The 13196-nt window shown below is 36.9% G+C and overlaps 1 protein-coding gene across 1 annotated transcript; it reads right to left on the bottom strand.

The window, feature by feature from the left end:
* Positions 1-12073: 12073 nt before the first annotated feature.
* LOC145577814 (uncharacterized) lies at positions 12074-13196 on the bottom strand. The gene is made up of 2 exons (XM_081635250.1): positions 12802-13196; positions 12074-12692 (listed from the first exon to the last, which is right to left on the bottom strand). Exons 1-2 carry the CDS (start codon positions 13194-13196, stop codon positions 12074-12076), a joined length of 1014 nt encoding a protein of 337 aa, XP_081491376.1.

Below are 13196 nucleotides of genomic sequence, written 5' to 3'. Positions count from 1 at the left end.
ATATGTGAAAGGGTATTTGGGGACCATGAGAGAGAGAAATGATAAATTAATGTGAGTGGGGTTTAAACTAAGAGAGAGAAATAATAAAATATAGTGTAAAGTTACTATATATAGAAGTGATGTAAATAAAAAAAAAAAAAGCACCTATAAAAAAAAAGTGATGTAAAAAAAAAAAATAAAAAAAAAAAAAAAATAAAGGGAGTATTACATTAATGACCCATACTACTTGAAAGACAGTATATTAGGAATGAAAAATCCATTCCATGGCAAATCAAATATGTGAAGCAATCAATTTAATTATGTTTCGACCTCCCAATTTACAAAGAGATAAACTTGAATATTTTACTTTCAAAGCTCAGTTATTGCTAACTAAGTCATACAGTAAAAATTATTGACCAATTCTCATGGAGCCGTTTTTACACCAGGTGGAAATTTTGATTGAGATGGAAAATAGTGCGGAGGAAATTCTCTAGGAACTAAATGGGGACGTCTTTCAGATTCAGACCCTTCCTTGGACTCTGCTGAACAAAATACAGAATTTATTAACATAGTTTAAGGCATTAGCAATAATTTTATTTTATTTATTTTTTTTTTTTTACCAAACGATACAACTACTACTTCTAAGCGTTAGTTTGATTTGGGTTTAGTTAACATGAATCATCCGACAATGAAAAAAAAGACATAATAAGATAACCAGATTTTATACTAAACGATAAGAGAAATAAACAAAAAAAAAAAGTACGCTGTAATAAAAGTTGGATTGAATCATGTTACGTAGAATACGTACTGTGTGCATAGTTAAAAAGTAAGTATAGAAGGATTTAAACTTTAAAGCATAAATCTTTACAAGATTGATAACTAACCGGTCTGTTGAGTTGAGTCGGACTCAAGCAGCAGTCGAGCTGATGGGACCTCAGAGGAGACGAGAAGTGTCAAGGCGTAAACGATGAAAAGAAGATTAATTGCTTTTGAAGAGCCCATCTTAATCTCAATTATTTCTATTGTGTTTTTCTTTTTGGAAAAGAGTCGAACATGTATTTGTAGGAGTGTGGCTAGTAGCAAATTAAATATGACAACATGAAATAAGGGGACTGAGGTCAACAAGGACCAAGTCTTCTTGAGCAGTTGAGCTCGACAAAATTCATCAACTCCTATTTAGTTGATTTAAATTTTAAACTTTACTTAAAATAGCAATTTGATTTTAATTTGACTCCATGCCTACTAGTTTGGCTTGGTATATGCCAGCCTGATAATCGATGTTTCTATTATGATTATCTTGTAAAGAATAACATATTGCCAAATGCCAATAACATAAAAATTGACTCAACCTTAACCCAAACCTTATCCAAACTTGAAATCAACTCGAATGAAATTTGTTCTAAAATGACCTGACCTAAATTGATTTACTTGATCCGAATTAACCTGCTGGTGACCACCTCAAAGTATGTGTGACCATTTTCTAAAAGGGAACATAACGGTTATCCTTAATTAATGTGACACGCGCGTCCTTGGCAATCACTAAGCATTAATTCAATATTTGATCCAAAATGAAATTAGAATATTCGAAAAACTTCGAATCGAATATGATAGAGTATATTAGTCGATCATAAGCTTCAACTATTAGTTTTAATATTTGGTTGAGATGGATCTTTTATATGGTATCAAGATCCAACATTACAATAAGGTTACGGGCCGGGTTTAAATTTCATTCACACTACCTCCTTTCAACTAGAAAAATTATTATTAATAAAATTTGAAAAATATGTAAAAAAAAAAAAAAAAAAAAAAAAAAAAAAACAATTCTCAAATGTTTGCGACCTTTGCGAAATAATGCACAAGTTGTTAGTATGAACTAAATAATAGACTTTTAATATAATCCAACTCGTTTATTAGAACGGTCAAAAATCGTATTTCGTATTCATATACATTTGAAAACAAATGCGCATAAAAAAATTGCCGAATAATATAATTTTGTCAAAAGAGTTGTGCCTACATTCCAGACCGATATACGACAGTGGACTCGATCAATTGACCTCAATCTTTAAACTAATTCCACTTGGATTTTAGTAGGTGAATCCATAACTCAAGTATTTACATAATCGGTTTATACTTTATGTCTTTATATCTTGTAATATAAATTAAGCCATGCAAATTTTATAAATGAAGTGATAGAAATACAAGATTCTTTCATAATAAAATGCGTAAAAGAATAGCTTTTAATACAATTTACAGATTAAAAAATACAGATGACATTTGGGTAGAATCTAGGGAGGAAATCCACAATCTTCTTTTAGAATCTTTCAAATATAGATTCAGTTCAAATTCACCGACTAGTCAACAAATTGATCTTTCGTTCATTGAACCAATTGTTTCACCAGATGATTGTAACACACTCCTAAGCCCAATCTCTAAAGAAGAGATAAAAAGAGCCTTTTTGATATGAATCCAAATAAATCCCCCGGATCAGATGGCTTTGGGGCTAAATTTTTCCAAGCCTATTGGCCAATAGTTGAGAACGACGTCAATATAGCGATTCAGAGTTTTTTCTCGCATGGGCAGCTTCCTCCCTTTGTGAACCACACTATTATTACCTTAATACCCAAGGTAGATATCCCGGAAACCCCAAATCATTTTCGGCCGATTAGCCTGGTAAACACAATCTACAAAGCCATATAAAAATTATGGTTAATCGTCTATGTCCGATCCTAAAGAAGTCGGTTAGCCCCTTACAAAATTCTTTTACCCCCGATCGCTCGATACATGACAACATCCTTATAGTGCAAGAAATACTTAACACCTTCCATAAATCAAAAAATAAAACGGGTTGGTGTGCACTAAAAATGGACATGGAAAAAGCATATGATAGGATTGAATGGGATTTTTTGTGGGAAACCCTTAAATGTTTTGGATTCCCTTTGAAATGGATTCATTGGATCCAGGATTGTGTCACCAAAGTGTCATGTTCTCTTAAAATCAATGGAGAAACTACATAATGGTTCAAGCCTTCAAGGGGGCTAAGACAAGGGGACCCCCTCTCTCCGTATCTATTTATCTTATGCATGGAAGTTCTAATTAGAAAATTATCCCTAGAAAGCCAAAAACATAAATCAGGGATTGGATTCAAAATTGCTCGTCGTTCTTTTAATATTCCATGTCTCCTTTTTGCAGCTTAGTTTTATGTAAAGCTATAACGTCGGCTTGTAATAATTTAAAGAGAATACTAGATGAATTCTGCTCCTCCTCTGGTCAACTAATTAATTTCCATAAATCGTCAATCATTTTTTCACGTCAAATTACAAATAGTCATCGCACTACCCTTGCAGCCCATTTCAACATGACACCCAAGTCCTCTCTCGGAAGATATTTAGGGGTCATTTTTAGCTCTTATTACCCTATGAAAAAAGATTTTAAGAGAGTGCTTGATAGCACCAATCAACGAATAAGCTCTTGGGAAGCCAATTACCTCTCTAAAGCAGGTCGCCATACTTTAATCCAAAGTAATCTAGAAGTCCTTCCGTCCTACATTTGCTCTTCATCTCTTCTTCCCACTGATATTGCGAAAAATCTAGACTCCCTCCATAGAAATTTCTTTTGGAGGCAGCATAAAGACAAAAATGGTACTCCTCTAATAGGATGGAATAAAGTTTGCAAACCCAAGAACCATGGCGGCCTTGGTTTAAGGCGAACCCTTCCCTTAAATCAAGCATTCCTTGCTTAGTTAGGATGGAAGATTCTCTCAGACCCTACTAATCTTTGGGTTAAACTTATAAATGAAAAATATCTCCATAGCTCCTCTTTTTTTTGACTATCAACTTCAACCTAAAAACTCACATATATGGAAAACCATTCTTGCGCAGAGGGAAATTCTGCGCAAAGGCATTCGTTGGAAAATTGGCAATGACAATGACATTTATTTTTGGCTAGACAATTGGGTGATGAACAAGAGTCTCCTAGAAGCCTTAGAGTTTCAAGGCCACCATGTCAACATTAACTTAAAGGTTGTAGACTTTATTCTCCCCGATCGAACTTGGAATAAACATAAGCTTTGTTCTTTATTACTGAATTATATTGTACAACTAATCATAGGCATCCCCTTACCCAACTCTCAAATGGATGACACACCAGTATGGGGCCCTACGCCTTCGGGAAATTTTTCAGTGAAGTCGGCTACATGGATAGCACATGATTTAGAGCCAAATGCTGTAAAATGGCCGCATCGTTGGATATGGAAATTGGACATCCCGCCTAAACTCCAAATCTTCTTATGGCAAATAATGCATAATAGTCTTGGAGTTAGAGACATCCTTTATAAAAGGAAGATTATTCCTTTTAATCATTGCACCTTTTGTTCCGCCTATCTGGAATCTCACGACCACTTATTTCTTACTTGTGATAAGGCCAAAGAAATTTGGAATAACACTTTAATCCAAAACTGGTTTCCTGGTTCACTACCACCCACAGACTTGATAAAGACATTATCTACGATTCGGAAAAACAACTCTGCCCTCTGAATATTTATTTTCCTTTTATGGAGTATATGGAAAGAACGAAACTCTATTATTTTCCAGAATGAGATTTTTAGCATTGTTAGAACCTTCCACCGAGCGCAATTTGCGTTTGAAGAGTGGAATTATCGCATTCTCATAGATACCTCTTTAAGCTCGGGGTCTCCAATGCAGAGATCCTAAACCCATCATCTACCTCACTCAAACCACCCAAACACTCAGTTGGTTGCATGGGAGGCACCTCCTCTCAATTCTTTCAAACTCAACTTCGACGGTTTGGTAAAAAACAACTCAGGAGCAGCAGGAGTCATCATCAGAGACAGTGAAGGTACACCCATTGCAGCACAAGCTCTTGGTCGCTGAAGCTCTTGGTCTCCACAAGGGAATCATCCTCGCCCTCCAACAAGGAATACAAAAGCTTCACATTGAAGGGGACAACCTCCTAGTTGTCAACGCAGTAAACGGTATTTGGTCGACCCCATGGCAAATTGATCACATTATAGATGATATCAAGATCCTACTTTTCAGATTCCCCCATTGGGAACTCCGGCATGTCTACAGAGAAGCAAATAGAGCAACAGATTGGATAGCAAATGTTGGGCATATTGTCACCGACAAATTGGATATTCCATTTTGTACCTCTTCAGCTTTATACCCCATTCTCACCTCAGATGCTTTAGGATCGCCCCTCGTGAGGAGCGGTCCTAATTCTTTCCTTTTTCTTACCTTACAAAAAAAAAAAAAAAAAAAAAACACGTTTTACATAAAGTATATCGGAAAGACAGAGGATGAGAGAAAGTACGAAGAAGTAAAAGATGAATATATTTTGTGTAAATGAAAAAAAAAATTCAGTCAATAAGTGAAGGGAGGCCAAGTTTGATTTTTTTTTTTTTAAATTTTTTTTTCATAAGGCTGCTAAATTATTTTGAGCATTGATGGCCAAGTTTGAAAATATTACGAGTACTATTTTATTTTTGGTTATTTTGACTTTTACCACCTTCGAAAATCACTTATTGGCTTTTACCATCTAAATAAAATAAAGGCTGTGTTTGGTTATTAGCTAATTTGAGCAAAATAATCTTATTTGACCAATATTAGCTTATTAACTATTAAATAAGCTAAATCAAGGTGTTTGGTGGGAAGCTTTTTTAAAGAGCTTATTCCACTAAATAAGCTCTTTTTCAAAATTTTCAATTAGCTTATTCAATTTTTATGGTGAAATAACACTTAGAGCAACTTCAATGGTAAGCTAATTGTTAAATTAGCTTGTCATGCCACATATAATTTCAAGCTAACTTGCTTTATAGCTATTTTGTGCCCCAATGGTTAGCTACTAGCTTGCTAATTAAATAAGCTTGACTTTTTCAATTAGCCCTAGAAATTTAATTATTTTAATATATTAATCTCCAATAATTTTAAAAACTTTTTTGTCAAGCAAATTAGCTTATTTAGCTCCAATGGTCAAGCTAGTAGCTAGAAACTTTTGAAAATTGCAAGCAACTCCCTAGCTACAACCATTGGAGTTGCTCTTATACCCCCATTTAATTGAAAAAAACCTATATGAACCACCTACCCCATAATTATCTTATTGGTCATCTAATTTTGATGTAGATTCTGAGGCTAATCTGGCAGGTAAATTCTGCTTCTCATCTTTTCTAAATATGGGTTGGTTGATAGATAGTGGTGCAACATATCATGTTTGCACAAATTTGAGCATGTTTTCTATCTATAAAAAGCTATCTGGTTCTAATAATACCATAACAATTCCAGATGGAAGTAAGATTGAGGTGTTGTATATAGCTAGGAATGGTTGTTATAAACAATAGTATACATTTAGGGCCTGTTCACTTCAGCTTAATTTCAGTTCAGTTAAGCTCTAATCAGTTCCGTGCAGTTCAGCTCCAATCATTTCAATTCAGTTCAGCTCCTAATTTCCTTCTCTCATAAAATATCCATTTCAGTTCAGTTCAGTTTAGTTCAGCTCTAATCAGTTCAGTTTAGTTTAGTTCAACTTAGTTCAGTAAATGTGAACAGGCCCTTAACTAATGTTTTGCATGTTCCTGCCTTCAAGTTTATTCTTCTCTCAATTCCAAAACTATGCAAGGATATGAACTGTTCAATGTTATTCACAAGTACTGCATGTTTTGCTCAGGGCCCTTCACATAATTCAATTCTTCTTGGTAGTCTGCATGCTGGTTTATATTGCATTGAAGATCAGAGGTTATCTCCTAGTCATGATTTGTCTAGTCAAGTTTCTAAATCTTGTAATAATACTAGCTGAAATAAAGCTAGTAATGCCACTAAGAAGCAGAGTTAAGGCATCTTAGGTTAGGCCATTTACCTTTTCACAATTTTAAACACATTTTACCTTGGAATGTTAAGGATTGTAGTGATTCTGTTTTGTGTAGAATATCTCCTGTTGCTAAGTAGCCTAGGAAATCTTTTCCTAGGAGTTCAATAAAGTCTTGTAAGCCTTTTGAGCTAATTCATATTGATGTACGGGGTTCATATAAGGATCATACTTATAATGGATACAATCAATTCTTCACTATTGTTGATGATTATACTAGATACACAAGGGTTCATTTACTGAAATATAAATCTGATGCTGTAAATGTCATGAAAATTTTGCCAAATATGTTCACACTTAATTTGACTCTAAAATTTTGTGTGTGAGGTCTGATAATGCTTTGGAGCCGACTGAAGGTCCTATGAAGCAATTCTATATTACCAATGGCATTATTCATCAGACAAGTTGTTCTGACACTCCACAACATAATGGAGTTATGGAACGCAAACACAGGCACCTATTGGAGACAGGCAGGGCTCTTAGCTTTCAATCTAAGCTGCCTAGGAGGTTTTGGGGTGAGATTGTTCTATGTGCAGCTTACTTGGTAAATATAATGCCACTTAAGAACATTAACTACTGCACACCTTTTTAGAAACTCCATAATATTCCAGCATCCCTTGACAGACTAAGATCTTTTGGTTGTCTTTGTTTCTATTCAACCTCTCAGGTTCATAAAACCAAGTTTGATGCCAGGGCTACTGGTGGTATGTTTATTGGCTATGCTTTACACTAGAAAGGATATAAGGTGCTTGATTGGAGCACTTACAAGATCTATATTACCAAACATGTGGTGTTTCATGAACATCAATTTCCTACATTACAAGGAATCCAATCATCTTTATCCTGCTATCTTTCTTCCCAAACACACAACAAATTTCACAGATGATCTTGATTCTTTTCCTAACCCCACACCATCACCTCCATCTTCTCCTCTTCCTTAATAAAATTCTTCTTTTCTGCATTCTAATTTTATTTCTCATGAAGATAGTACTTCAGAGTCTGCCTCTAGTTCTCTTTCTTCTACTCCTCCTGTTCTATATACTCAACAACAACATCAACCACATCAACATAATAACTGATAATAATTACAAAAAACAAGCCACCACATCAACCAGATCTGTACCAACCACCACATCCACATCCACACCCACCACAACAACAAGCCAACAACCGACAATATTTAAAAAAAAACAAAAAAAATAAATATATTAAAGAGTCGAAAACCCACCTTAATAACCGAAGTTGGCTTTAAATTCTTGAATTTGGTTTAAATAGGACAATTCGACCATGAAAAGTCTAGATCTAGACTTTTCATGGTCGAATTAGACCAAAAAACCATTAATTTCTATAACATCGACTACACAACACCCATATGTTCCGGCCAAACAACCATTAAAGAGTCTGGATTCGACCATCGAGAAAAAAAACCCATTTTTTCCGTCGAGAAGAAAAGAGGCGAAGAGAAAGAGAAACAAAAGGAGGAGGAGGAGAGAGGAAGAGAAGGAGGAGGAGAGATGAAGAGAAGAGGAGGAAGGGGTGGAGGAGAGAGGAAGAGAAAAGGAAAGAATAGAAGAGAAGAGAAGAAGGGGGGCAGAGGAGAGAGAAGAGGAAGGAGGAGGAAATAATAGAGAGAAGAGGCGGGTTGGTTTAGGGTTTTAAGAGGGAAGGTTTATATATATATTCCGACGGAAAGCCCATTTATTTCGACGAATTTTCGACAGATTGTTAAAATCCGTCGGAAATAACCGATGGAATAAAAATCCGTTGGAATTTTCGATGTTTCCGACGGAATTTCATGTCCACCGGAAACCAATCCGTCGAAAATTAGCCTATTTCTAGTAGTATTGTAAAGCTACTTCCTTTTCTTAGCAATTCTAGTGGTCATTTAAATAAAGATTGTGATGTGTGTCATCGTTCTAAGCACACTAGAGACAAAATTCCTTTAAGTAAAAATAAAGCTTCCCGTATTTTTGAGATAGTATGTTGTGACTTATGGGGATCATATGCCGAACCCTCATCTTGTGGTGCTCATTATTTTTTAACTTTTGTAGATGATTACTCTCGTGTAGTTTGGATAAATTTATTGATTGATAAAACGAAAGTTTTTAGGACTTTTATGTACTATTTTCAAAGAAAATAAAAATTGTACGGAGTGATAATGGCACCGAATTTTTTTGTTTGAAAATTATTTCCTTTCCCAAGGTATCTTGTTTCAAACCTCGTGTGTAAGAACCCCTCAACAAAATGGGTGGGTAGAGAGAAAACACCAACATATTCTCAATGTTGCTCATGCCCTTCGATTTTAGGGGGGTTACCAATTTATTTTTGGGGGGAGTGTGCTCTAGCGGAAGCCCATATAATCAACCGTACTTCTTCTATCCTCCTAAACAATAAAACACCTTATGAAATGTTGTTTGGCTCCCCACCTTTATTTAGTGAATTACATGTGTTTGGTTCCTTGTGCTTTGCTCATAATCAAAGGGAAAAAGGTGATAAGTTTGCAAGTCGTAGTCGTAAATGTGTTTGTTGGGTATCCCTTTGGGAAGAAGGGATGGTATTTATTTGACTTAGATAAAAAGGAATTCTTTGTGTCCTGTGATGTACGATTTTTAAAGGATGTATACCCTTAGTTGAATGTCGAAAGTACCAACATTGACACTGCTACTGATGCTATGACTACCACAATTAATTTGGGTGAAAATATGGATTATTTTCACACCTTCAAAAACAATGATGAGGTGCTGCCACGGGAGCAGCCACCTGTGATTTTTGCACCACCACCCTCGACATCACAAGCGACTGGTGCACAACTCAGCTCACCTGCAGCCACGATAGCTGCTGATCCCAGCTTCCCAGCCATGACAGCAGCTCAGGAGGAAGAATCTGAGGGTGCCACGACACCTGACTTAATGGGGTGTGGTCACCGTACAAAATTTCCTTCGAGCAAATTCAAGGACTTTATTACTCTTACTCATGTTGCTTCAAAATAGTCCATCCGAAGCATCACTCAACCCAATTGCTCCACCTCCCTCACGTAAGCCTTATCCTATAGCATATTATGTTAGTTGTGATAAATTTTCTGCAAAACACCAAATTTTGTTGCAGCAATAACAAGAGGCAAAGAGCCACGATCCTTCAAAGAGGCGATGCAAGATAATGGTTGGAAGTTGGCTATGAAAGAAGAAATGCGTGCCCTTGAAACTAATGGCATGTGGACCTTGGAGAAATTACCTCATGGGAAAAAGGCTTTTGCAAGTCAATGGTTGTACAAAATCAAATACAACTCCGATGGAAGTATTGAAAGATTGAAGGCGAGATTGGTTGTCTTTGGTAACCATCAAGCTGAAGGCATAGATTATGATGAGACATTTTCCCCAGTTGTTAAGATGACCACGATCGTGCATTCCTTGCTATTGCTGCCTCAAAGAAGTAGGAATTGCATCAAATGGATGTCCACAATGCGTTTCTTCATGGTGACTTAAATGAGAAAGTATACATGAAACTTCCCCCAGGTTTCACTACTGATGAACTAGGCCTTGTTTGTCATCTTCGAAAGTTTTTATATGGCCTCAAACAAGCTCCTCGGTGTTGGTTTGCCAAGCTTGCTACGGCCTTGAAGAAGTATGGTTTTGTACAATCATACTCGGATTACTCCGTCTTCACTTATACAAAGGGATAAATTCAACTTAACATTCTTGTTTATGTGGACGATCTAATTGTTGCAAGGAACAATTCTACAGCTTTGAAATTGTTCAAAAATTATTTAAGTACTTGTTTTCATATGAAGGACTTGGGAGTTCTCAAATACTTCCTTGGCATTGAGGTAGCAAGAAGTAGTACAGGTTTATTCTTATGTCAACGCAAATATGCATTTGATTAATCTCATAATCCGACCTTATGGGGTCAAAATTAAAGCATTCTATTTAAGAGTTTGCTCTATTAATGACTTTGGAAGACTGTCGTGTCAAGAGGGAAAGCAGACTACTAGGCAGAAAGTAGAGAGGGCAAAGTGAAGAGGGTCTAGTATCTAGGACCTACTTTGAATAGGATTGATATCATCAAATGTCAGTTACTTGATTTTTGGACAGTTGCACCCTCATGTCTCTTTAATACTTGTATTTGATTCTTGAAGACATAACTCTTGACACTTAATTTTGTGACTTCTTGAAATGGCTGTTCAAGATGTGAACCTTTTTTTTTTTTTTTTTTTAGGCAGTGGTTTTATAGATATCCAAGCATCCAGAGTCAACCATTTATCCTGCATTTTATGGCAAGATTATGGGCCTCTTGGAATGCTTGTCTATCCATTTTAATACAAACAACAAAGTCTCTTTGTAAAGCTACAAGCTTGATATCTTTTGCTATGTGCTTCTGTTCCTCCTCTGCTAGTTGTTCATCCTTTAACGCTTGGAGGGCCTTGTTCTGAGTCCGTACGAATGATTATATTTCCAAAGTGTGCTGGTATCTCTTTGAGGGATAACAAGATTGCCAAAGATTCGGCCTGATTGGAGGTAGTTGCAAAAACTCTTCTTATTGCAAAAAGGCGATCCTCCCTTGCTTTCGTAGATATCCAAGCTGCAGCTGCAGTCCATGACGTCCCAGATGGTTTTGTTTCCCTTTTCCAGGCAGCATCTACACAAACAGTGAGGCTAGGCCTATTGCTTACTCTTCCTATGCTCCATATCTTAGGACTTTGATGGATAGTGCTTTGTTGTTGGGGGTGATTCAGCAGGGATGCTTCCAGCCTGTGAGCTTCATTACATCGTCGAGCGTGTATCTGTGCAAGTTCCAGTATGCTATTGGGGTTTACACTCACGCTCTTAAAAATGATCTCATTTCAGTGAGTCCAAATGGACCATAAGATGGAGATGAACATGATAAGGGTTGAGCTGTCCACTGAATTCTTTCCTAAGCAGTAGGTGATGAAATTGCCTATCCATTCCCTGCAAGACAAAAAACTTGGGTTATCAGAAATGATTCCAAGAGGGGAGGATGCCCATACCCTCTTGGAGATCTCACAAAATCGAAGCAGGTGATTAGTGGTTTCCAGCTGAGAGTTACACAAAGGGCAAGATCTTGACACCATGATGCCTCCTTTTTCCAAGTTTTCTGTTGTTGGCAATATATTCTGCAGAATTTTCCATATGAAAAGCTTCCAACGAGGGAAGAGCCCCGACTTCCATAGTCTCTTCCAGAAGTCTTCAGCTATTGGTTTCCATCATCTTCCTCCATTCTTCTGTATCAAGTACCAATAGCTTGAGGAGAATCTGAAATTTCCTGTCCTTTCCAGAGTCCTTGTGTATTCATCCTGTGTAGGTTGTTGGGGCAGATGAATGGCCAAGATATATTTTGTTGTGTTCTGGTCGAAACTCCTCCAGATAATTCCAGAGTTCCAGCTGCGATCAGTATTAATCAGATAAGATACTTTCAGAGGAGTGTTGTTTCCTTCTGATCTTCTGATTGATACTCTTTTCCTTTGAACCCAAATGTCTTGATCAATAAGGGTATTCTGTCCATCTCTTATTCTTTTCCCTATGACATCCTTGTATTGTTTAACTGCTCTAATAAGACTTCTAGCTGCCCAAGAGCTTTTTGAGATTCGTTTATTTGACAGGCCAAGAGACACTGGATCTGTACCATATCTAGCTCTGAAAATTCTACTGGCTAGGAGCTCCGGATTAGAGTACAATCTCCAACTCTGTTTCATCAAGAGACTGGAGTTCATAGCTGTAATATCCTTAAGTCCTAGACCACCATCCTTTTTATGCTGAAAGAGAGCCTCCTTCTTTCTCCAATTGATACCTCTTTTGGTGGGGAAGTCCGAAGACCACCAGAACCTTGTAAGAATTGATTGTAACTTATTAAAGGCTACCTTTGGGCACCAGTATTGGGAAAGGATATGGCTAGCCATCGATACCAGCACTCCATGTATTAGAAGAAGTTTGCCTGGAGTAGATAGGTGGGAAAATTTCCAAGAGGTGATTTTGTTTTGAATTTTTAAGAGCCTGGAACTTGGAGCTTGTACGTCCATCCACATCCATTGGGCTTCCTAGGTATACTCCAAATTCATTAGAGCTTCTAACTTTTAGGGGCTTCCTTAGGATACGAACAAATCTTGGGGGAGTATTGGGGATAAAGAGAATAGAGGATTTTTTCTCATTTATGACTTCTCCTGAGATTAGACAAAATTCCTGTATAACCTTTTTTACAGCCCTGCAGGAGGAGGGGGTCGCCTTAAAACACAGAAGGGCATCATCAGCAAAGAATAAATGGTTTATGGGAGGAGCGTTTCTTGCTACTTTTATCCCCTGAATCTCCCCCTTCTGCTGGAGAGAAGCCAT

The sequence above is a fragment of the Chenopodium album genome, chromosome 14 (assembly GCF_948465745.1).
Source record: "Chenopodium album chromosome 14, dcCheAlbu1.1, whole genome shotgun sequence".
Taxonomy (NCBI): domain Eukaryota; kingdom Viridiplantae; phylum Streptophyta; class Magnoliopsida; order Caryophyllales; family Amaranthaceae; genus Chenopodium; species Chenopodium album.
This window is presented reverse-complemented; position numbering and strand designations above follow the sequence as displayed.